This window comes from Bos taurus, chromosome 23 (genome assembly GCF_002263795.3).
Source record: "Bos taurus isolate L1 Dominette 01449 registration number 42190680 breed Hereford chromosome 23, ARS-UCD2.0, whole genome shotgun sequence".
NCBI classification, from domain to species: domain Eukaryota; kingdom Metazoa; phylum Chordata; class Mammalia; order Artiodactyla; family Bovidae; genus Bos; species Bos taurus.
Genome location: NC_037350.1, coordinates 47,796,969 through 47,822,460, shown reverse-complemented (window position 1 = coordinate 47,822,460; position 25,492 = coordinate 47,796,969). Strand labels below are relative to the sequence as shown.

At 43.6% G+C, this 25,492-nt stretch overlaps 1 protein-coding gene across 3 annotated transcripts; it reads left to right on the top strand.

The window, feature by feature from the left end:
* The first annotated feature begins 5,944 nt into the window (after nucleotides 1-5,944).
* On the top strand, nucleotides 5,945-24,621 carry SNRNP48 (small nuclear ribonucleoprotein U11/U12 subunit 48). 3 transcript variants are annotated; one of them, XM_005223893.5, is made up of 10 exons: nucleotides 5,945-6,140; nucleotides 9,336-9,449; nucleotides 9,708-9,768; nucleotides 10,582-10,656; nucleotides 15,164-15,352; nucleotides 15,787-15,908; nucleotides 17,470-17,558; nucleotides 17,862-18,026; nucleotides 21,921-21,990; nucleotides 22,293-24,621. In XM_005223893.5, exons 1-9 carry the CDS (start codon nucleotides 5,982-5,984, stop codon nucleotides 21,967-21,969), a joined length of 1,023 nt encoding a protein of 340 aa, XP_005223950.1. In that variant the 5' UTR covers nucleotides 5,945-5,981; the 3' UTR covers nucleotides 21,970-21,990; nucleotides 22,293-24,621. The 3 variants fall into 3 exon arrangements, with proteins under 3 accessions (XP_005223950.1, XP_002697643.1, XP_059736671.1); XM_002697597.7 differs by having other exon boundaries at nucleotides 22,283-24,621; XM_059880688.1 differs by having other exon boundaries at nucleotides 21,921-22,997.
* Nucleotides 24,622-25,492: the final 871 nt, after the last annotated feature.

The following is a 25,492-nucleotide window of genomic DNA, read 5'->3' as shown; positions in this document are numbered from 1 at the left end:
TATTGATTTACCCAACTCAGTTTTCTCAAAAATATCAATATTTTGTATTGTTTATAATTTCTGCAAATACATTTCTGCTTAAAAACTAGAATTATGATGGTAATGGAGTATGTAATAATGAATTTTAAAATCCTTAATAATTTAAAAAAACCTGAATTTCATAGTGAAACAAACAGAAAAAATGAAGATGTGGTAAGAATGGCAGCTAATAAATGTAGGAGCCATGATAGAAAATCATCGTTTATAACTGCTGACGTAATCAGATTCAGGGGAGCATTGTGTGACTGTTGGAAATAGAAAGTTCACATGGCTTCAGAGTATCATCCTTTGGATTACTTCCTTCAGTTCAGTTTAGTTCAGTCGCTCAGTCGTGTCCAATTCTGTGACCCCATGAATCGCAGCACGCCAGGCCTCCCTATGCTATGCTATGCTAAGTCACTTCAGTCGTGTCTGACTCTGTGCGACCCCATAGATGGCAGCCCACCAGGCTCCCCCGTCCCTGGGATTCTCCAGGCAAGAACACTGGAGTGGGTTGCCATTTCCTTCTCCAATGCATGAAAGTGAAAATGAAGTCGATCAGTCGTGTCCGACTCTTAGTGACCCCATGGACTGCAGCCTAACAGGCTTCTCCGTCCATGGGATTTTCCAAGCAAGAGTACTGGAGTGGGGTGCCATTGCCCTCTCCGCCAGGCCTGCCTGTCCATCACCAACTCCCAGAGTTCACTCAGACTCACGTCCATTGAGTCAGTGATGCCATCCAGCCATCTCATCCTCTGTCGTCCCCTTCTCCTGCCCCCAATCCCTCCCAGCATCAGAGTCTTTTCCAATGAGTCAACTCTTTGCATGAGGTGGCCAAAGTACTGGAGTTTCAGCTTTAGCATCATTCCTTCCAATGAACACCCAGGACTGATCTCCTTTAGAATGGACTGGTTGGATCTCCCTGCAGTCCAAGGGACTCTCAAGAGTCTTCTCCAACACCACAGTTCAAAAGCATCAATTCTTCAGTGCTCAGCCTTCTTCACAGTCCAACTCTCACATCCATACATGACCATTGGAAAAACCATAGCCTTGACTAGACGGACCTTTGTTGGCAAAATAATGTCTCTGCTTTTCAATATGCTATCTAGGTTGGTCATAACTTTCCTTCCAAGGAGTAAGCGTCTTTTAATTTCATGGCTGCAGTCACCATCTGCAGTGATTCTGGAGCCAAAAAAAAAATAAAGTCTGATGCTGTTTCCACTGTTTCCCCATCTATTTCCCATGAAGTGATGGGACCAGATGCCATGATCTTTGTTTTCTGAATGTTGAGCTTTAAGCCAACTTTTTCACTCTCCACTTTCACTTTCATCAAGAGGCTTTTTAGTTCCTCTTCACTTTCTGCCATAAGGGTGGTGTCATCTGCATATCTGAGGTTATTGCGATTTCTCCCCGCAATCTTGATTCCAGCTTGTGTTTCTTCCAGCCCAGTGTTTCTCATGATGTACTCTGCATGTAAGTTAAATAAGCAGGGTGACAATATACAGCCTTGATGTACTCCTTTTCCTATTTGGAACCAGTCTGTTGTTCCATGTCCAGTTAGCAAATACCAAAAGGAAAATGTACAGTTAGAGTTCTGAAATGTAGAAATGGAGTGATGCTTCACCCCTACCAAGTGATCAAATTTAGCTTTACTAACAGCAGGAAAATCTAAGCTATGTGTCCTTTATAAAGTGTAATAAAGCGGTACACACATCTAACAAAAAATGCTTAAACTGAATCTAATCATAAAGGGAAAAAAATCTGACAGATCCAGAAAGAGGACTGTTCTACAAGATGACTGAGTCCTGACAAAATTCAATGACTTAATTTAAGAAGGAGAGTGTGGGGACATCCTTGGTGGTCTAGTGGTTAAGACTCCTTGCTTTCACTGTGTGGGGTGCCAGTTCATTCCTGGTTGGGGAAATGAGATCCCTACTGGCCACTGTGTGTGTGTTAGTCACTCAGTCGTGTTCGACTCTGTGACCCCATGGACTTTAGCCTGCCAGGCTCCCCTGTCCATGGAATCTTCTAGGCAATAACACTGGAATGGGTTGCCATTTCCTTCTTCCACAGGATCTTCCCCACCCAGGGATTGAACAGATTCTTTACTGTCTGAACCACTGTAGGCAGCCAAAAAAATAAAAATTAAAAATAAAAGAGTGAGGGAGGCTTTTCTAGAATAAAAAAGAACCAATTATAGCTCATGGTTTGAAAAAAGTGATGAAATGGTTATAAAAGGAAATTGGGGGACAACTAGAGAGAGAGATGAATATTACTATGAACTATTAATTTTCTTGGGTTTGATCATATATTGTGCTTATGTACTTTTTTTTTTCTAAACTTTAAAAAAAATTTGGCTACGCCTCCCGGCATACAGTTTCAGTTCAGTTCAGTTCAGTCGCTCAGTCGTGTCTGACTCTTTGCAACCCCATGAATCACAGCATACCAGGCCTCCCCGTCCATCACCAACTCCTGGGGTTCACTCAAACTCATGTCCATCGAGTCGGTGATGCCATCTAACCATCTCATCCTCTGTCGTCCCCTTCTCCTGCCCCAAATCCCTCCCAACATCAGGGTCTTTTCCAATGAGTCAACTCTTCGCATGAGGTGGCCAAAGTACTGGAGTTTCAGCTTTAGCATCATTCCTTCCAATGAACACCCAGGACTGATCTCCTTTAACATGGACTGGTTGGACCTCCTTGCAGTCCAAGAGACTCTCAAGAGTCTTGTCCAACACCACAGTTCAAAAGCGTCAATTCTTCAGCACTCAGCCTTCTTCACAGTCCAACTCTCACATCCATACATGACCACAGGAAAAACCATAGCCTTGACTAGACGGACCTTTGTTGGCAAAGTAACATCTCTGCTTTTCAATATGCTATCTAGGTTGGTCATAACTTTTCTTCCAAGGAGTAAGCGTCTTTTAATTTCATGGCTGCAGTCACCATCTGCAGTGATTCTGGAGCCAAAAAAAAAAAATAAAGTCTGACACTGTTTCCACTGTTTCCCCATCTATTTCCCATGAAGTGATGGGACCAGATGCCATGATCTTAGTTTTCTGAATGTTGAGCCTTAAGTCAACTTTTTCACTCTCCACTTTCACTTTCGTCAAGAGGCTTTTTAGTTTCTCTTCACTTTCTGCCATAAGGGTGGTGTCATCTGCATATCTGAGGTTATTGATATTTCTCCCAGCAATCTTGATTCGAGCTTGTGCTTCTTCCAGCCCAGCGTCTCTCATGATGTACTCTGCATGTAAGTTAAATAAGCAGGGTGACAATATACAGCCTTGATGTACTCCTTTTCCTATTTGGAACCAGTCTGTTGTTCCATGTCCAGTTCTAACTCTTGCTTCCTGACCTGCATACAAATTTCTCAAGAGGCAGGTCAGGTGGTCTGGTATTCCCATCTCTTTCAGAATTTTCCACAGTTTCTTGTGATCCACACAGTCAAAGGCTTTGGCATAGTCAATAAAGCAGAAATAGATGTTTTTCTGGAACTCTGCCAGCGGATGTTGGCAATTTCATCTCTGGTTCCTCTGCCTTTTCTAAAACCAGCTTGAACATCTGGAAGTTCACAGTTCATGTATTGCTGAAGCCTGGCTTGGAGAATTTTAAGCATTACTTTACTAGCGTGTGAGATGAGTGCAATTGTGCGGTAGTTTGAGCATTCTTTGGCATTGCCTTTCTTTGGGATTGGAATGAAAACTGACCTTTTCCAGTCCTGTGTCCACTGCTGAGTTTTCCAAATTTGCTGGCATATTGAGTGCAGCACTTTCACAGCATCATCTTTCAGGATTTGAAATAGCTCAACTGGAATTCCATCACCTCCACTAGCTTTGTTCGTAGTGATGCTTTCTAAGGCCCACTTGACTTCACATTCCAGGATGTCTGGCTCTAGGTCAGTGATCACACCATCGTGATTATCTGGGTCAGGAAGCTCTTTTTTGTACAGTTCTTCTGTGTATTCTTGCCACCTCTTCTTGATATCTTCTGCTTCTGTTAGGTCCATACCATTTCTGTCCTTTATCAAACCCATCTTTGCATGAAATGTTCCCTTGGTATCTCTAATTTTCTTAAAGAGATCTCTAGTCTTTCCCATTCTGTTGTTTTCCTCTATTTCTTTGCATTGATCACTGAAGAAGGCTTTCTAATCTCTCCTTGCTATTCTTTGGAACTCTGCATTCAGATGCTTATATCTTTCTTTTTCTCCTTTGCTTTTCACTTCTCTTCTTTTCACAGCTATTTGTAAGGCCTTCCCAGACAGCCATTTTGCTTTTTTGCATTTCTTTTCCATGGGGATGGTCTTGATCCCTGTCTCCTGTACAATGTCATGAACCTCCATCCATAGTTCATCAGGCACTCTATCAGATCTAGTCCCTTAAATCTATTTCTTACTTCCACTGTATAATCATAAGGGATTTGATTTAGGTCATACCTGAATAGTCTAGTGATTTTCCCCACTTTCTTCCATTTCAATCTGAATTTGGCAATAAGGAGTTCATGATTTGAGCCACAGTCAGCTCCTGGTCTTGTTTTTGCTGACTATATAGAGCTTCTCCGTCTTTGGCTGCGAAGAATATAATCAATCTGATTTTGGTGTTGACCATCTGGGGTGATGTCCATGTGTAGAGTCTTCTCTTGTGTAGTTGGAAGAGGGTGTTTGCTATGACCAGTGCGTTCTCTTGGCAAAACTCTATTAGCCTTTGCCCTGCTTTATTCCGTACTCCAGGGCCAAATTTGCCTGTTACTCCAGGTGTTTCTTGACTTCCTACTTTTGCATTCCAGTCCCCTATAATGAAAAGGACATCTTTTTTGGGTGTTAAGTCTAAAAGGTCTTGTAGGTCTTCATAGAGCCATTCAACTTCAGCTTCTTCAGCATTATTGGTTGGGGCATAGGCTTGGATTACCGTGATATTGAATGGTTTGCCTTGGAAAGAAACAGAGATCATTCTCTCGTTTTTGAGATTGCATCCAAGTACTGCATTTCAGACTCTTTTGTTGACCATGCTGGCATACAGGGGGGGTCTTAATTCCCCAACCAAAGATGGAACCCCCGCCCTCTGCAGTGGAAGCACCAGAGTCTTAGTAATCACTGGACCGCTAGGAAATTTCCCTCAGTTGTTCTTAGGAGATGCGTAAGTGAAGTTGCTCAGTCGTGTCCAACTCTTTGCGACTCCATGGACTATAGCCTACCAGGCTCTTCCATCCATGAAATTTTCCAGGCAAGAGTACTGGAGTGGGGTGCCATTTCCTTCTCCAGGGTATCTTCCCGACCCAGGGATGAAACCTGGGTCTCACGCATTGCAGGCAGACGCTTTACCACCTGAGCCACCAGGGAATCAGTGTGTGGGACCGTGTGTATGGAGAGAGTGGGAGATAGGCCAAGTATTAGCAATTAATAAGCGGAGGATGGCTACGTGAATGCTCATTGTACAATTCTTTAAACTTTCCTGTTGCTATAAGCCTTTTTTTTTTTTAATGGCGGGGACGTGGGATTGTTGATTGGATAACACCTTTGGGAGAAGGCCAAGGGTAAATGCATACAGAGTGAGTGAAAGTCACTCAGTCCTGTCAGACTCTTTGCCACCCCATGGACTGTAGCCTGCCAGGCTCCTCTGTCCATGGGATTCTCCAGGCAAGAATATGGAGAGGGCAGCCATGCCCTCCTCCAGGGGATCTTCCTGACCCAGGGATCGAACCTGGGTCTCCCGCACTGCAGGCGGATTCTTTACCGTCTGAGCCCCCAAGGAAGCCCAATACATCCAGAAAGCGGGTGAAAACAGCCACTTCAGGAAAAAACCGGAAGAGACCTCTCAAACGCCCCACTTCCCGGGCCGTTTCCCTATTGGCGGTTCCAGTCACGTGGCAGAGTGGCCCCGCCCCTGCCCCAGAAGCCCGTGCGTGCGTACGCGCCGCCCGCAGTCTCTCAGCTTCTTCCGGGAGCCGGCACTGGCGGTGGAGGCCATGGAGGCCGAGCTTCCCCCGGTGGAAGAGCGACGGCGGCTGCGGGAGGAGCTGAGCGAGTTCGTGGAGAGCTGCCGGCGGACGCTGGAGGAGGTGACGGCGTCGCTGGGCTGGAGCCTGGACCGGCTGGAGCCCGGGGAGGAGGCGGCGGCGGCCGAGGTGAGAGGACCGCGGGGCCGTCGGCGGCGGGCAGGGCGCGGCGTCTGCAGGGCCAAGAGGGGGAGCGCGCGGGACTCGGGGGCTGTAGCCTCCCGGTCGCTCGCACCGCTCCCGGGGAAGCCGAGGAATCGCGGCGGGCCTGCAGTGAGATAAGCGGGCAGGCCTGGTGTGCTGCTTGGCGGCTTGCCGTGTCCTCCGCGCGTGGATTCCGCCTTGGCACCAGATTCGGGGTCGGGAGAACTGGGGAGTTGATGGGAAACAGTAGAAACAGTGACAGACATTATTTTGGGGGTCTCCAAAATCACTGCAGACAGTGACTGCAGCCATGAAATTAAAAGACGCTTGCTCCTTGGAAGAAAAGCTATGACCAACCTGGACAGCATGTTAAAAAGCAGAGAAGTTACTTTGCCAACAAAGGTCCATCTAGTCAAAAGTATGGTTTTTCCAGTAGTCATCTATGGATGTGAGAGTTGGACAATAAAGAAAGCTGAGTGCCGAAGAATTGATGCTTTTGAACTGTGGTGTTGGAGAAGACTCTTGAGAGTCCCTTGGACTGCAAGGAGATCCAACAAGTCCATCCTAAAGGAGATCAGTCCTAAAAATGCATTGGAAGGACTGGTGTTGAAGCTGAAGTTCCAATACTTTGGTCTCCTGATGCTAAGAACTGACTCATTTGAAAAGACCCTGATGCTGGGAAAGATTGAAGGCAGGAGAAGGGGATGACAGAGGATGAGATGGTTAGATGGCATCACCGACTCAGTGTACATGAGTTTGAGTAAACTCTGGGAGGGTGATGGACAGGAAGGCCTGGTGTGCTGCAGTCCGTGGGGTGGCAAAGCATTGAACACGACTGAGTGACTGGACTGAACTGAATCAGGTTCTGTGTCTGGAGAAGTGGGGAGTTGCGGGTCGCCTTCCTCTGCCACGAGATGGTGCACCTCTGACAGGGGTGACAGCATTCTAGGACTATTGAAGGATTCGGTACCAGCAGCTCTCCCGGACGTTAGGATTGCTTTGGGAAGAGACATAGGCAAGTGTGTTAGGGTCAGCAATCGTGATCTTTAAAAATATGCATATTATTTACTTTGGCTGCGGCAGGCCTCAGTTGGAGGCACGCAAGCTTTTAGTTGCAGCATGTGGGATCTAGTTCCCAAGCCAGGGATCGAACCCGGGCCCCCTGAATTGGGAGCAGAGTCTTAGCCACGGGGACGACCAGGGAAGATTGGGAGCACAGAGTCCTAGCCACGGGGACCACCAGGGAAGTCCTCAGTTGTTGTTGTTTTTAATGAGATGAAAGGAAGTGCTCATGTGGCATCATACTTCATGAGGCCTTCATGAGGCCTACTATGCTTTACGGGTTTATGATTTTTTAAAAAACCCTTTCATTGTTTGGAGGTATAATTGAGGCTGTGAATTCCGTTGAGTGTAGCCTCCCAGGCCTTTCCACATCACTGTGCTCCCAGCAATGTAGTAAATTTAGATTTCTTTTATTAACAGTTAAATAGCTCTTTGTTTATGTCACTTACTGTACATTACCTCCTTTAGTACTCACAATGACCCTATGAGGTAGGTCCCCTCAGCCACCTTTTACAGATGAGAAAACGAACCCAGAGAGGTGAGCATTTGTCCCAGGACTCGTTGCTGTTAAGTGGTAGTCAGGATGGGAACCCAGGCATTCTACCCCTGAGAGTCTTGTGTGCCTCGTTGCTTCGCTGCCTCTCTACAACTCCACTCTAAAATTCCGAAATTCTTGGGAGTTCTGCAGTGGGCCGGTGGTTAAGGCTGCCTTCCAGTGCAGGGGCGTGGGTTCAGTCTCTAGTGAGGGGACTGAGGTTTCACATGCTGTGGGGTGTGGCCAGGAGTTAAAAAATAAAATGAAATTCTGATAATCAGTTGTGGGTGTGCATCTCATGTTTGCAAAACCAACACCTGATATTCAGGAGAGTGACTGGCATAAAGATCCTGGTAAGCGGCATTGCTAATTCCTAGACCAGTGCAGTACAGAAAGGCGGTGAATCTTCACTTCTCTGCTGGAGTGCTTTCATCCTGTAACTGAGTGCACAGCAGTCAGTTTCTACCCTCCAGTGACTGCTGGTGGTGAGGGGGATACAGAGAGTAGCCGCTGTGTGCTACAGTGTGAAAAAGTCTGTGAAGGGTGAGTCAGGATGGCTGGAGGGCACGCGGGTTATTGTAGGCTCTGGGGTGGACGGCCACAGCTTCCTTTGTAAGGTGAATTCTAAACTGACAGATGAAAGGAGCTAAATTAGCTAGGTGCAGCACAGAGAAAGCGTCAACAGCATGGGTAGAAATCCAGAGATAAGGCTATGCACAGAACAGGAAACCTTTGGAAGTTAAGCATAGCTAAGAGAGCTTGGGATGTGGGGGAAGAGGGGAACGGTGGCTGGTGGGGGCCAGAGCTTAAAGGTCCTTGTACAGCTGTGTTGAAGAATCTATATGTGTGTGTGTATATATATATATATGTATATATATATTTTTTTTTAATGAGAACAGTAGGGGGAGATATGAAAGTACTTGAAGCCAAAGTGTTAGTTGCTCAGGCAACTAAATTTTAATTTAATAAAATTATAACTGCTTATGTTTATTGAATGTGTGCTATTTACCAGGCCCTGTCTGAATTGCTTTATGTGTATGAATTCAGGTATAATTTATTTAATCTTCACCGTAGCTCTGTGTGAGTAGTCCTGCTGTTAGACCCATTTTACAGATGAAGAAACTGAGAGAAAGGAAGGCTCCTGACCTTGACTACGTTCGTACGGTCATTAAGTGGCAGGCCTCGGACGCACCCTAGCTGTGGTGTGGAGAATGGAGGCAGAGGGAGCAGATGGCAGGGGCTCTTGTCACCTCGGATGGAGAGGACAGTGTCCTGCAGGGACTGGGGCAGGGGCGGGGGTTATGGGTAAGGACCTCCGAGTTCCTCAGGGGGAGATGGTCAGTGAGGTTGTCCAGGCAGTGAGCATACATACATCTTTCAGGAGGTGGGCTTTGAAGGGTTGGAGCGGGACAGAGGCTGTAAGGGGTAAAGAGAACCAGGGAGGTTGTTTTTTAACGTGTACGTACACTCACACGGGAAGTGGGGTGGAGAGACTTACAGAAGAGGATGCAAAACATTTACTGGGATGGTTATTTCTTGAAAAATGATGTACCTTTTCCTTTGCTTCTGTTTGATCTTTATAGGATGAAGTTGCGATATGCCCGTATGATTCCAATCACCACATGCCTAGATCGTCTTTAGCAAAGCACATGATGTCTTGTAGATTGAGGAGACTGGGCTACACCAAAGAGGAAGAGGTACCGTATATTTATCATGTGTATGTCATGTGGTTCATGCGTTAGTAAATCCTCACAGTGTGGAAGGTGTAGTGTGAGGTTTTCTGAGAAAATAATAGTCATTTGTGAGGTGCAGTGGGATTTGCCTTGTTTTGCAAATGATTGCAAGAAATGCTTAAATGATACTAAACCTATTGTTGGTTTATGTCAAATATTAAAGTAATCATCTGATACTGAAGGACATTAAAATTTGTTTTTTTTTTTTTTTTTACCATTTAGGATAAAATGTATAATTCTGACTTTTTCTATGAGAATGCGAACGTACCTTCAATTACTTTGAGTAAGTATTATTATAATTTTTAAATGTCTTAGTGAAGCTGTATGTGTATAGGTATTTATATTCATTTTTGAATTATCAGAAGAGTGGGCTTTGTAAGTATCCTGATGATTGATTAAGAAAGGTATTGCTTACAGTGACACTGGTTTACTCAATCTGAGATTTAGAGACCAGGTTTATAATGCACACCAGAAATCCTCTAGAGCATCCTACAATAGGGCACACTCCTGCCTTCTTGGTTATAACAAAACCTGGCCACACACATACGTTGAAGATAGAGCCAAGGATGGAAACGTGTTCTGAGTGTTCACCGATTACACAGAGATTAAAGTCTTGGGCTCTGGAATCAGAATGCCTCATTTAACTAATTCTGTCACTAATAGTTGTGTGGCTTTCAGTAAGGTAATTAACCGATTTTTTTGCCTAGATTTCTTTGTAAAATAGGAATGATGCTAATAACACATGTAAGGAGGATTAAATATCACATATGTAATATGGTTATCATACTGCCTGACACTTAGCTGGGATTCACGAAATGTTAGATATTACACTGGTTGCTAAAATTTGCGGCCGCAACTGCTGCGTGCTTGATTATATTATGTGTTTTCTGAACTGCTCGAAGTCTGGTTACTTATTGGATTCTGGTGGATCAGAAAGAATTCTGCATTCAGATGACCACAGCAGCAACGTGGGTTTTAAGATTCTGGAATGTTTCTCAGTGTGCCCAGAGAGCTTGGATTATTGGAACCTAGTTACTAATTCCATTGTGGACACTGATGATTCATGTTGTGTTTATGGATTTTTTTTTTTTGACAGATAAGGACTCACAATTCCAGATAATTAAACAAGCTAGAGCTGCAGTTGGAAATGATGGTGATTATTATAATCAAAGTAAGTGGCATCATAGTTTGAGCTAATTAGTTAGACTGTTTTTCTTCCGTAGCGCATATCACTAATTTTCAAGAGAAATCTCGTGAAAACATTTATGTGGAATAGGTTAAGCTTTCCATCTGACATTAGACTAAGTATTTGGTGTCAAATAAATGCCCTGAGTAGACTGTCTCACCCTGAGATTTCCGCTCTCAGAGCACTGTTATTGTTGTTACTGTTTAGTTGCTTAGTCGTGTCTGGTTCTTTGAGACTGCATGGATTCTGGCCTGCCAGGCTCCTCTGTCCATGAGATTTCCCAGGCAAGAATCCTGGAGTGGGTTTCCATTTGCTTCTCCAGCGGATCTTCCCGACCCAGGCATTGAATCCCCATCTCCTGCGTTGCAGGCAGATTTTTTTCCACCGAGCCACCTGGGAAGCACCTCTCGAGAATTAGCCCGATGTTACATGTAAGGATGTTGAAGTGCAACATGAGAGGAAAGGCTCAGGCTGAGGAAGACCCAGCCCCGTCCCTGCCCCTCGTAGTGAAGCACGGACAGTGTTAGATGTACAATTTCAGAGGGTTGTGGGTACCTGGTGCCCAGCTTTGGAAGCTGGGGTAAGAGATGCTACCTAGGACTTCACTTTAGCAGAGACAAGCTTAGAATTTTAAGTTTCAGCTTTTAGGAAATTGGAAGAACTTCATCCTTCAAAATCATAGAAGTAAATGGGTAAATGGAATTAATAGATTTCTGACTCTAGGTAGAACATCCAGCCAAACCCTGACTGGCTCCTTTGATAAAGGTTCTCAGTTGTCTTTGAGCTTTCTGAAGGTACCTTTCTCTGAGTACCTAACCTTTTTCTTCCTTGTTTATGTTTAAGGTCATGACCCTGTTGTTGTAAGCCAGTATCTGGGCTCAGTTTCTCCCTCGATCGCATTGTGGCTTTGGAGGGAGGAAGTCTGTTAGTCTCAGTGTGTTGGTAGCAGCCAGAAGCATGTTTCCTGTGTTTGCTGTTTTGAAGGATCCATGTAGTTCCAGGTGTTACTCTTTGAGAGGGATGTTTGACTCTCATCTAACTCAAAGAGATACTGAGCTGTGGTCAGTTAAGCCTTTTTTGGCCATTATTCAGTTAAGACCCAGTTAAAAAGTAGAGGATTTTATTTGTGTGTTTTGGGAGAAGTTACTAGTTTTAACTTTATTTGATCTTAGCTAGTGAGATTTACTGAATTTATTTTATCTACTCCAGCATCTGTTTTTTTCAGATAAGGAAATAAACCCTGTCCAGCAGAGGTGATGAAAGAAATTTTGGGGTGCTTGTTCTAAAGTTCCTCAGTACTTTGCTATTTTAGAAGAGATTCTTTTCGTTTTGTTTTTTTTTTCCAAAGCGCTCTTGTGTATTTCATTTCTCTTTGACATCATAGTTGTGATAGGTTAGACAAGTATTTTCTCTTCCATATTAGGTGAAGAAATAGAGGAACACAGAAGTGAGTTAACACTTTTGTGCTTTAATATAAGCTGGATTGAAAACCTAGCTCTGAATTTTGTGGATTTGAACGTTGAATTTGGTTCTTTACAAAAGCAAACAGTTACTTTAAATGAATAGTTCTTTCAGTAGATAAAAGGAACTTTGATTTTGGATTTTTGTACTGTCTTAATATTTAATTAATTGTTAAGGACAACTTGTTATATCATCTGTAATCCTCTTTTTAAAACTTTTTTTCATTTTATGTACAGCTCTGCAATTTCTCAATAGAGATGATTTTTTGTGGCCCACTTATGTCTTACACATTTAAAACTTTTTACCCCAGGACAAAAATCTCTTTAATATCTCATTGATGTTTACTTTGAAGGAATGATTAACATGAGCAGCTTTACATTTTCCATATAATTAATATTTTGTTGGTTATGTACTAAATTTTAAGTTTCTTATATTTTCATTTCATTGGTCATATCAGGCCCAAACTCAAGGTATAGAATTCTCAACCTGTTAATCTTTGTCAAAGCTTGAACAGGCATTAGATCTACCTATTTACTTTCAGATGTAGTTATGTTGGAATAAACAGTCATTTTATATTTGATGATCTTTTTCCTTCAATATTAAAAATTCAAGTCACTGTACTTGAATTTCATGACATCTGTGTGGCTGGTGGCCATGATTTGAACATGAGTTATCGGGCTAAAGCATCCTAAAGAGATGGAGATGACGGTTCTAACCCTGATCTTTTTCTCCCACTTGTGAGACTTCAGTGGATCATTTTATCTGTAACAGCCTCATTTCTGCGTCTCATGTTAGGAAATTGACTTAGTATGAATTCTTCACAAGGTTCTGAATCCGTATCTTCGACACAAGTTAATATTTAATACTGTTAAATATATCATTATTTAATGTTAACATTATTGATATTTAATATTGTATTTCACACATGTGAGATGGCATGTGATGGCCACCAGGACTAACGGAAGAATGAGAGTTCCAGTTACCGAGAAAGTAGAGTGGAGTTTCAGTCTGGGGTGATGGCAGAGTTCTGGCGGTGGGCAGAACTGAGGGTGCGAGTAGGAAGGGTGTGCTGACTGCCGCCGAGCTCTCCACCCAAAATGGGTCAGATGGCAGATTCCATGTTGTGTCTATTTTATGGCAATTTTTAAAAACTATTCTTAAAAAAGTACATAGAGGGTCACAGTTAGTATGACGACAGCTCATTCAGATAGATCTCCAAATCTTATAGAAACTTCATCTGAACTTTTTACGTTTTGTGGAAATGTGAGCTTCTTTATTTTTTTCTTTTGTCAGAAATATCTATGTTCTGAATGATTTGAATGCCGTTTGTTGTTTAACTTTTCCTGTACTTTTTCTTTTTCAGTAATTGGGGTGAGTATAAAGAGGAATTAGGAACCTGAATGTACTCCTTATTTAAAGATATGCAGTATCCTTTTTGCAAATGATATCCTTTTAAAAGTATCATTCAAATTTCTAAACTTTATCTTAATCACTGTCAAAACATTATAGTGTTGACTTGGAATTTTAGTTGAATTTCAAAGACTTTAAGTATCAGTCTTGACCAGACAGAAATTTTAAGATGAATAAAGAAAACTCCAAAATACTTTAAGGAGGAAGTTACACTTCTTTGCTTACAAAGAACAGGCAAAGGTTTGTGTGCAACGTGTTTTAAAATACATCAGTGTTGTTTTCATCTTTGTTTTTCTTCCAAAATATGTAGCCTATAATCATATAAATTAGGTTTATCAAAGATAACTCACTTTTGTATTACTAAATGAAGTGTTCAAAGTCTGGCTGCATAGAGGGGCTTTTCCTCGTGTTTGCCAGAATTAGAGTAGGAGGGATTGACAGTGGGGAACCCTTCCTGCCCGCTAATTCAGAACCTCTTACTAGTAAGATCGTTACCCGTCGCTGTTACTGCACGCCCCCAGTTCAGTGTAGCTCTCCTGGTAACTTAGAGCCTGTGACGTCGTCCCTCTTCTCGCGCCGTCACCCTTAGTTCATGGTGGGCTCGCATGTGAATTCTTGCTTTGCCACTTCGTAAGTATCTGAGAAGAGCTACTGGTTATATATTGCCCTGTGAACCTGAGTGATGACTTTAGGGGGACCTGGCAAACATTAAAAGGATTCCTTTAGTAGCTGGTGTTCTTTGTTTGCATTCATGGATAATGAAGTCTAGAAAGAATCTTTTTAAATTGCTTTATTTACAGTTACAGTAATTTTTTATTTCTTTGAGAAAATTTGAATCTCAAAACTTTTCTTCAATGTTTAATACATCGTATCAAGGTATTGTATTTACTTTTTTTCATTAATGAGCAGATTATAGAAAGTTCTGTGATTTTGGGGGGATGGGGCACTTGCTGTTGACAACTTTCTTCAGTTTGGTGAAGCCTACCTGCTGCTGCTTCTGAAAATTAAAAGAAGTTTTAGTCTCAGTGTGTCTTTCTCTGATCTGAGGAAGTTTGGGATTTCTGCCCCTTGGTCCGTAGCTCTAAGTCATTGCCTGAATGGGATATATTTTGACTGAACCATATCGCTTGGTGTCTCATAAATATGTTTTTAACACATTTTTTGTATTTCTATATTTTATTTTCAAGGGGGCTGTAATGTGTATTTCCTATTAAAATCATTTTCCTTCACCTTTTGTGCGGAAAGGCGTATATAGAGAAAATTCATATCTACTTTTACAGTATGGGGAACCTTTTAAAAGTTTTTTTTTTTTTTTTTTCCAATGGGCAAATTGTCTTATGGTTATTACTGTTGCCTTCATGGGATCTGTCCTAACACTGTCGGGGGGAATAGCCCACACCCACGTCCGCCCTTTCTGTGGATGCAGCATTCGGGATAGAGTCAGTGTTGGCCATTAGCACACAGGTGGCTGTTCTGCATGTTCAGGGACTGCTACGAAAACAAATGGCTTGTGTTAATTAAACGTCACATTGTTACCATGCACGTTTAAAGGTGAGTATCGTGGGTCGTAAATCCAGAGCTTCATGTATTATTTATCCTTGTGATCTTATTTTTACTCTAGGGCTGTATTCTTCATTGCCTATTGAAGTTCCTCTGAATCACAAACGGTTTGTTTGTGATCTCACTCAAGCCGATCGTCTTGCCCTCTACGATTTTGTAGTTGAGGAAACAAAGAAAAAACGCTCAGATTCTCAAATTATCGAAAATGACAGCGATCTCTTTGTAGACTTGGCTGCCAAAGTCAATCAAGGTTTGAGATGAATATCTTAGTTTTCTATTTCTTAATTGTCATTTCGTCCTTTAAGTGTTATTAAGATGATTTGTCAGGCCATTTTGAGTTGGAATAGGATGGTTTTGTATCATCTGATATTAACATATGTTAAGGTGTTTACTTAGTACTTGAAATTTTGTTCTCTGATTGTTACACCAAGCATACCTTTCTTCCGTAAGAATGTTACTTAGAACTGGGCTGTTACTTTAATCTCTGTACTTAAAACACTCTTTATGTTCAACTAATGGCTAGAGAAAAGGAATGATATAAAATAGTCCATTTATACAACATAAAATTTTTGAAGTGCTACATTAAAATATAAAATATCAGATGATTATGGTGTTCCTTCCCTCTAATTCATAAGAATTTAGAGTTTCTGATGATGTAATAATTTTATTTTGTTCTTTTATTAGATAATAGTCGAAAAAGTCCGAAATCTTACCTTGAAATCCTGGCAGAAGTGAGAGATTACAAAAGAAGACGCCAGTCCTATAGAGCTAAGAACGTTCACATAACCAAGAAGTCATACACCGAGGTAAGTTCTGCGTGATTGTGTACAGCCTTGTTGAACACACAGGTTTCCCGTACGCAGTCATTGCCTGTCCCGTGGTTTCCACAGTTGCCGAGAGGTTTTCTGAGAGGACGAGGCTCCATTGTGGTCACGTCTGATTTGTATTTGCTCCGTCACATTCAGACCCAGCCTTCACCAGGCCAAGGCTCTCCAGGGTACAAAGACCTTACGTAAAGAGGTTGTACAGTCTTACAAAAATACTGCTTTTGAGAAAGTGATACTGCATCATGATGAGAACATAGATTTTGGCTGTAGACAGACCCAGGCTTGAGTTTTGATTCTGTAATTTATTACTGTCTGTTTGACCTGGGCAAATGATTTGAGCTTTTTAAGATTGAGATTTTTTTCATTTTTGCAGGGTTATCGTGAGATGTAATGGAAATAATGCTTATGGACAAAGGAATTTTTAATAAATAGCTTTTTTTGGCAGAAACTTAGTCCTTTTATGTACTCTACTAAACATTTGGGCTTAAGAAGTGTTTTGGTATAAATTATTTGTAACTTACAGTATTATGTATATAATAAAATTTAAGTGTGTTGCTGCTACTGCTGCTAAGTCGCTTCAGTTGTGTCCGACTCTGTGTGACTCCATAGATGGCAGGCCACCAGGCTCCCCCGTCCCTGGGATTCTCTAGGCAAGAACACTGGAGTGGGTTGCCATTTCTTTCTCCAGTGCATGAAAGTGAAAAGTGAAAGTGAAGTTGCTCAGTTGTATCCAACTCTTCGCAACCCCATGGACTGCAGCCTACCAGGCTCCTCCATCCATGGGATTTTCCAGGCAAGAGTACTGGAGTGGGGTGCCATTGCCTTCTCCGTTAAGTGCATTAATCCGTGATTTAATTGCTAAGTTGTGTCCCTGACTCTTCGACCCCATGACCTGTGCCCCACCAGGCTCCTCTGTCCATGGGGTTTCCCAGGCAAGGATACTGGATTCCTCCTCCAGGGTATCTTCCCGACCCAAGGAGTGAACCCCATCTCCTGCACTGGTAGGTGGATTCTTTACCACTGAGCCACCAAGGAAGCCCGTTATCTGCATATGATCTCTGTTTATTTTACACCCACTCACTCCCTCTCTCCTCCTGCCCCAGCAGTCGGTGGTCTGGGAGCAGATCCCGGATGTCTTTCATCTGTAAAAACGCCCATGTTTCCCACCCTTTTAGTGGTTTATCGTATCTCAGTGGTCTCCAACGTACAGATGAGTTGCGCTACTGCAGACAGGACACAGGACTCGCTCGTGTGTGTCCTTCTCCCAGATCACCCAGGGTTGACTCGTGCCCCCTTCCTGCGTGTGCACTCTGTCTTTCTGCGCGTGATTTCTAAACTCTTCAGGCTGAGTTAACACGTGTCATGATCGTGTGCCCCTGAATCCTCAGTGTGTTGCCTGTTTGTGTTTCTTAGACTCCACACCTCCCACAGTCCGCCGTATCGTAGCTCTCTGGAAATGTTTAACTGATCGCGAGCAGTACCGTCTGCTCGTTTCTCAAGCAGCTTTCTTACCTGGCAGTTGGTTCCCCCCCGCCCGCAGGTGATCCGGGACGTGATCAACGTGCATATGGAGGAGCTGAGCAGCCACTGGCAGGAGGAGCAGGAGAAGGAGGCAGATGGGGCGGACAAGTATGTCGTCGTGTCTTGGTGGAAGCGGTCCTCTGTCGAGTCTGTTGACTGTCACTGTCCAGCTGGGTCCGAGCACCTCCAAGACCAGTCACAGCACACTGTGATTCATCCAGAGGCTTCTTCCTCTTCCTGTTTCCACAGTCGTAAAACATACCATGCAGAGCTGTGTTTCTTTGCCTGTCCTCTTACTGGAGTGCAAGATTATGCATATTTACTTGGTCTCTGCTATAGAATGTTGGGCTCGAGGCTGGTCTGTCGTGGAGATCAGTGGTTGAAACTAGTTGACCGTTCTTTCTGTCTCAGGAGCGAAGAAAGACGGTCGGCCTCAGTGGACTCGAGGCATTCCGGGGGGAGCCATCTGGACGGCGAGTGTTCACGGCATAGACGGGACCGAAGTCGGAGCCCACACAGGCGGAAAAGAAATAAGGACAAGGACAGAGGCTGGGACTCCCGGAGAAGGAAGGAGAGGTAAGTCCGGTGGGGCGTCGTTTGTTGCCGAGCTGTTTGCTTCTGACACATGGACAGTCCTTCCGTCACAGGCCATGTCGAGAAAATGGAGTGTGAGCACCGCGAGGTCCGGGAGCAAACAGCTTGTGAGGGTCCTTCACGTGTGTCCCGTTGCAGGGCGGCTGTCCACAGCTCTGCGGGCGTGGCTCGGTCCGCCTGCTCGGACCTGGTTTCCCTATGTCATTAACTGCTTCTCAGCAAGACACAGGAAAGGAATGTCTGGGCAGAAGGGTGGCCGCGTTGCAGAGGTGTTTGCCTGGGTCTTCCTTCCGTCCCTCAGTATCTGCCCCTCCCTTCCTGTTTTCCTGTCATCGTTCTTTCCTTCTCTTGCTAATCCCTCAGATAAAGGGCGTTACTGAGTCAGAGGAAGGCCCAGGCTTTATGGCACTCAGCTCGGCCCTTGTTGGGATTCCTGATAGAGGTTTGATCAGTGGGGAGATATAAAGTGATACTGAGATAATGCAGGTTGGCGGAGGCCTGTTCGTGTGTCCCAGCCGCTTAGTGGACACACGAATCACTCCGTGGACCTTAGCTTGGCCAGGTCTGCCCCTGGATTCATCTGTTTTCCGCTCTGCTCGCCTGCCCCCGCACGTCTGTCCTGGTTGGCGATGACCAGCATCCATCCTCCTAAGCCAGAACTCGAGAGCTTGCTAGCTGCTGCCTCACTCCTCGCCGTCTGGGCTGGCTGTCATCGGTCCTGCGTGACGGGGCCCCTCTCACGCTCCCTGCCCCTCCGCCCTGAGCTCTGTCCTCTGGGAGTTTTCCTGGTTGTTCTGTCTCTATGCTGGTGCTGTATGGACCTGTCCCTCCCCAGCTGCTGGAGTGAGCCTTCACCTCTCAGGGCCTTTCAGCAGCCGAATGCTCGTGGTTTACAGCAGCTCTCGAGGCCTCCGGGAGCAGGGCACTCGGCCCTCCACTCTGTGTTTTGCCCACACCCCTTGATTCCATAGCATCTGCCCTAGCCAATCCGGGCCACGCACTGTTCCTCGTCCCCGCCGTGCCTCATCCGTGCCTTTCCACCTCCTGTTCTGCTGCCTCTTTGTTCTTTTAAACTGCTCCTCAGCCTTTAAGATGCAGCTTCGTCATTTCCGCGAAGCCTTTTTTTCCCCATCTTGTTGCCACTCTGCCCAGCACCTGCGTTTCATTGACCTTAAGTTATTTTTCTCCGTACTGGACTGAGCTCGTTGCAGGCAGGTCCGTGTCTTGTTTAGTGTCATTTGCACAGTGCTTGTCTAAAAGTAAGATCTTAAGTGGTATCTCTTCAGGATCAGTGGTGATCAGGAATCAGGCTTATTGGTTTAATAATTCTGCTCATCTTGTTATCATTCAATTCGTAGGTTTAAAGCTAGCTATGAGTTCAAAATGTGAAGTAGTTTCTTGGTAGTCCCTTTTGATTCATTTACTGAAGGATAATCTCTGGTCATTGCGTACACATCAACTCTTGATTAATTAAAGAAAATTGTGCTTTTTCTGGTTTCTTAGTTCTTCCTCCTCTTAAGTAATTTTTGACATGTCCAATCAGTCCCTGTTGACTGATACACGTTCAGATCAGATCAGTCGCTCAGTCGTGTCCAACTCTTCGTGACCCCATGAATCGCAGCACGCCAGGCCTCCCTGTCCATCACCAAATCCGGAGTTCACTCAGACTCATATCCATCAAGTCAGTGATGCCATCCAGCCATCTCATCCTCTGTCGTCCCCTTCTCCTCCTGCCCCCAATCCCTCCCAGCATCAGAGTCTTTTCCAATGAGTCAACTCTTCGCATGAGGTGGCCAAAGTACTGGAGTTTCATCTTCAGCATCATTCCTTCCAAAGAAATCCCAGGACTGATCTCCTTCAGAATGGACTGGTTGGATCTCCTTGCAGTCCAAGGGACTCTCAAGAGTCTTCTCCGACACCACAGTTCAAAAACATCAATTCTTCAGTGCTCAGCCTTCTTCACAGTCCAACTCTCACATCCATACATGACCACAGGAAAAACTGTAGCCTTGACTAGACAGACCTCTGTTGGCAAAGTAATGTCTCTGCTTTTGAAATGCTATCTAGGTTGGTCATAACTTTCCTTCCAAGGAGTAAGCATCTTTTAATTTCATGGCTGCAGTCACCATCTGCAGTGATTTTGGAGCCCAGAAAAATAAAGTCTGCCACTGTTTGCACTGTTTCCCCATCTATTTCCCATGAAGTGATGGGACCGGATGCCATGATCTTTGTTTTCTGAATGTTGAGCTTTAAGCCAACTTTTTCACTCTCCACTTTCACTTTCATCAAGAGGCTTTTGAGTTCCTCTTCACTTTCTGCCATGAGGGTGGTATCATCTGCATATCTGAGGTTATTGATCTTTCTCCCGGCAATCTTGATTCCAGCTTGTGCTTCTTCCAGTCCGGCGTTTCCCATGATGTACTCTGCATATAAGTTAAATAAACAGGGTGACAATATACAACCTTGACGAACTCCTTTTCCTATTTGGAACCAGTCTGTTGTTCCATGTCCAGTTCTAATTGTTGCTTCCTGACCTGCATACAGATTTCTCAAGAGGCAGGTCAGGTGGTCTGGTATTCCCATCTCTTTCAGAATTGTCCACAGTTTCTTGTGATCCACACAGTCAAAGGCTTTGGCATAGTCAATAAAGCAGAAATAGATGTTTTTCTGGAACTCTCTTGCTTTTTCCATGATCCAGCGGATGTTGGCAATTTGATCTCTGGTTCCTCTGCCTTTTCTAAAACCAGCTTGAACATCAGGAAGTTCACGGTTCACATATTGCTGAAGCCTGGCTTGGAGAATTTTGAGCATTACTTTACTAGCGCGTGAGATGAGTGCAATTGTGTGGTACTTTGAGCATTCCTCGGCATTGCCTTTCTTTGGGATTGAATGAAAACTGACCTTTTCCAGTCCTGTGGCCACTGCTGAGTTTTCCAAATTTGCTGGCATATTGAGTGCAGCACTTTCACAGCATCATCTTTCAGGATTTGAAATAGCTCAACTGGAATTCCATCACCTCCACTAGCTTTGTTCGTAGTGATGCTTTCTAAGGCCCACTTGACTTCACATTCCAGGATGTCTGGCTCTAGGTCAGTGATCACACCATCGTGATTATCTGGGTCGTGAAGATCTTTTTTATATAGTTCTGTGTATTCTTGCCATCTCTTCTTAATATCTTCTGCTTGTGTTAGGTCCATACCATTTCTGTCCTTTATTGAGCTCATCTTTGCATGAAATGTTCCTTTGGTATCTCTGATTTTCTTGAAGACCCTGGTCTTTCCCATTCTGTTGTTTTCCTCTGTTTCTTTGCATTGATCGCTGAAGAAGGCTTTCTTATCTCCTCTTGCTATTCTTTGGAACTCTGCATTCAGATGTTTATATCTTTCCTTTTCTCCTTTGCTTTTCGCTTCTCTTCTTCTCACAGCTATTTGTAAAGCCAATAGTCTCAAAACCTAAATATGGATGATTTCCTTTAGTGAGGATAAGTTGAGTGTCAGCAGGACGTACTCTTTGAGACCCACCCTGAGGTGGGATGACCTGCAGGGAGCTGAGCTGGGAGCCGGGATACGGAGCTCAGAGCTCTGAGTTCCTCCTGTGACTCCAGAGTCCTGTTTGAAGTGAACTCTAAGGTCATCCACCTTGTACATATATTTTAAAGCACAGCTTTAAAAAAATCCATTTCCTGTATCCTCATCTCAGTTTTGTCCTGTATTTTTAGTGATACTTTTTTTGCTTTACTCTTTAAAAAAAAACCCAAAAACTGTTCTGTTTTAAATGCATGTTTTAACTTGCTCTGGTTTATATCTGATGTAAATACATTGCTGTGAATTATTATTTTAAAGCTTTGGTCATGTTTTTTCACCTCTTTCGTTTCAGGGATGGGGAAAGACATCACAGTCACAAAAGAAGAAAGCAAAAAATGTAAAGCGGAGTGTCTGTGCACACGGTAATTAGGCCTGGGCCCCGGTGACCAGCACGCTGGTGTCTGGCATCATTGCTTTCAGTAGGAGCATGTGCTTGTCGGCCGTTCAGTGCTCATATCATTATTTTTCAATAAACACCTCTCACAGCATGAGTACATGATGATGCTCTAGGGCTTCATTTTCCTAGTTGATCGCCTTTTGTTGCTGATTGTGTTTCATTGTCTTTTTTTTTTTTGTATAATTTATGTATCAAAATATTCTTTAAAGTGTGTGTTTAAGCTGTGTAACTAATAAATAAATGCATTCTTACTGTAGAAAATTAAAGCTTACAGATAAGGCCAAACAAGCCCTGGAGCACCACCTGTGGCCCCCTCGGGGGTAACGACTGGTGAACTGTAGCAGAGAAGAGAACCCAAATACGCATCAGAAGAGGAAGGGCAGACTTGTGATAGAGCAGCATATCAGACTTGAAGAGATAAACTGTATTATCATGAATAGATCTAAGAGACATGATGCTAAATGAAGAAAAGCAAGTTTCAGAAACACATCCAAGTTCCATCTGTGTAAAGAACAGCAGTGCACGTTTCTGTGACTTCTTATATGTATATTAGTCACTCATTTGTGTCTGACTCTTTTGTGACCCTGTGGTTTGAAGCCCACCAGACTCCTCTGTCCATGGGGATTCTCCAGGCAAGAATACTGGAGTGGGTTGCCGTTCCCTTCTCCAGGGGAACTTCTCGGCCAAGGGATTGAACCCAGATCTCCTGCATTGGCAGGCAGATATTTTTACCATCTGGCCACCCTATATGTATGTAAATATATTTTTAAAGGTTCAGAAGAACTTTCAAACTCGACAGTGGTTACTTGGGGGAGGAGGTATAGATGGGAGAAAGGATGGGAACCAGGATTGGAAGGTGGTCAGAGGGAAGTTTAGCTTTATCCACAATTTTAATTATTCATGTTAATTTTTTAATAATGTAGTATTTGTGTTTCACTTGTTAATTAAAAATAACTCCTTTTTTTTTGTAAATCAGCTTTATTAAGGAACTGTTTACATATAATGAAATTCATTCACTTTAAGTGTACATTTCATTAAGTTTTGATAGACTTATGCCCCTCCTCCATGTAACCTTCATCTCAGTCAAAATAGAGAACGTTTCTGTCTCCCTCAGGTTCCCTCAGAGCCCTTTTCCCAGTTTCTCCACCAGCAGCCCTAGACAGACTCGGCTCTGGTTTTTGTTGCTGTTGATGAGAAACGTCTTTCCCAGGATCCATGTAAACGGAACGCTCCTGCACACTTCTGGCCGCCTCTGTACAGGTTGGTCTGAGCTGTGTCACATGACTGAAGTGACTTAGCAGCAGCTGCAGCCTGTCCTCCTCGTATTGTACTGTACGCTGGATCGTTCAGGTGAAAGTTTGACCTGAAATGTTAAACCTTGTACGTGAAGAGCGGTGTCTTGAATCCGGGGAACCCAAGTTAAAGATTCCCCAGTGAATTCCACATAGAAATAAAACCTTGATCATTTGAGTCTGTAATGGACAACGCCAGGAAGGTCGACTGTATCTAGATCCGATTGGCTGCTGGGCCAATGTATGGAAGAAGCACTGATTTATAAGGAGGGAATCACCTTACCAGTATGAAGCCCTGTTAGTGCCATTGTATGTAATTTCCAAGTGCAAAATTCACATTTAAAAGTCTTCAAAGACTTTGGAGTTGACATAATTTTGAGCTGTATGAAGTTTCTACTTTTGTAGGTCAGATCCATTTGATCAAGTTTCATGTAATATAACAGTTTATAATGTTGTTTGTTATGATTTCAGTGACTTTACTAACTGGAAGACAGTTTACTAAAAAGTAAAACTGAAAGATGTACTTGGGCTTTTAGTGTGAGAGGGGGAAGGAGTGGGGGAGGTGGGACGGGAAAAATAGGATGGTGTGCGTGCTTTAATGGATCGCTAGATTCACTTGTGTGCAAGAAACTGCCAAGTTTTTGTTCAGGTGACTGTTCCTGAGGTGTGTCTGTATAGTCTACTTGTCTTTGATTTTAGTATTAAGATAATGATGGCTGGGAAACTTCTTTCTCTCTTATCTGGGGCTGTGAAAAATTGGTAGCATTCCTTCTTCAGTGTTCGGTAGAATTTATAAGTGAAGCCATTTGGAACTAGAGTTTTCTTTGTGGGAAAGTTTTATCTATGAATTTAACGAAATGAATCTATTTCAAGTATCTATTTCTTCTTGAATAAACTTAAATAGAAAAAAATTGAATCAAGGCCAAATGAAGCAGAAGGAAGATAACAGGAGCATAAATTAATGAAATAGAAAACTGAAAAGCAATACAGAAAGAAATAAAAGCTGGTTTTTCAGAAAGATGAATAAACTTGATAAGCCTCTAGGCTGAAGGATCTAGCCAGGAGGGGGTGGGGGGAAGACAAGTTACTGATAACAAGAATGAATGTGGAGATGTTGCTATAGATTCTACAGACATTTAAAATGATGAAAAGGAAATATGAACAATATACCAGTAAATTCAACAATTTAGATGAAATGGGTAAATTCTTTGAAATGCACACTCCCTGCAGTTGGAAGCATAGTGTCTTAACCACTGGACAACCAGGGAGATTATGAAGAAATTTAATAAAACGTGTAAGACCTGCATGCTGAAAATGATGCATCTTGCTGAGCAAAATTAAAGACTCAAATGAAGAGACACTGAAGCTGAGGGTGGTCATCCGATCCATTAAACCATAGGTAGCTTAATAGTGCCATGGGCTCAGTCGTGTCTGACTCTGCAGCCCGTGGTCTATAATCCTGCCAGGTCCTTCTGTCTATGAAATTCTCCAGGCAAGAATATTGGAGTGGATTGCCATTTCCTACTCCAAAGGATCTTCCTGGCCCAGGGGTTGAACCCAAATCTGTATTGACAGGCGGATTCTTTACCACTGGGGCACCTGGGAAGCTCAGCTTGCTTAATAATGAACTGCCTCACCAATCAAGCTGGCTTTAGTTAGTTTTTTTTTTAACCAAACCTTGCCTGTAGATCAGGCCTCAGCACTGGGCTTTCAGGAACGTGGCATCAGCTGTATCCAGTTCAAGCCCCAGCTGGTTAGGACTGGCTGGAGCCCTCAAGACCCTCCAGCTGGAGCTGAGTTGGAAACCCTGCCTTCAGAGCATGCAGACGCTAGTTTTCTGAGGGACGTCTGATGGTGAAGCCTGTAGCTTGGTGCCTGCACTAAACCAGGTTACCTCGCCGTTTCCTTCTCCGTAAGCTAGCTCTTCCACGCTCCCCATGCCTCAGCTTTATCCCGTAAGTATCCCAAGCCCCTGGCCTTCGGGGAGGCGGATTTGAATTGTTCTCCCGGCTCCTCGTGAATAAACAACCCCCTTCTCCGCTGCACACCTCAGCGTCTGGCTGGCTGCGTGTCAGACAAGTCTGGTTTGGTAACAGCACCATACTCACAGACTGTTTTAAGTTACCAGTTTTCTCTAGATTGAACAACAGTTTCAATGCAATTTCAACACATTTC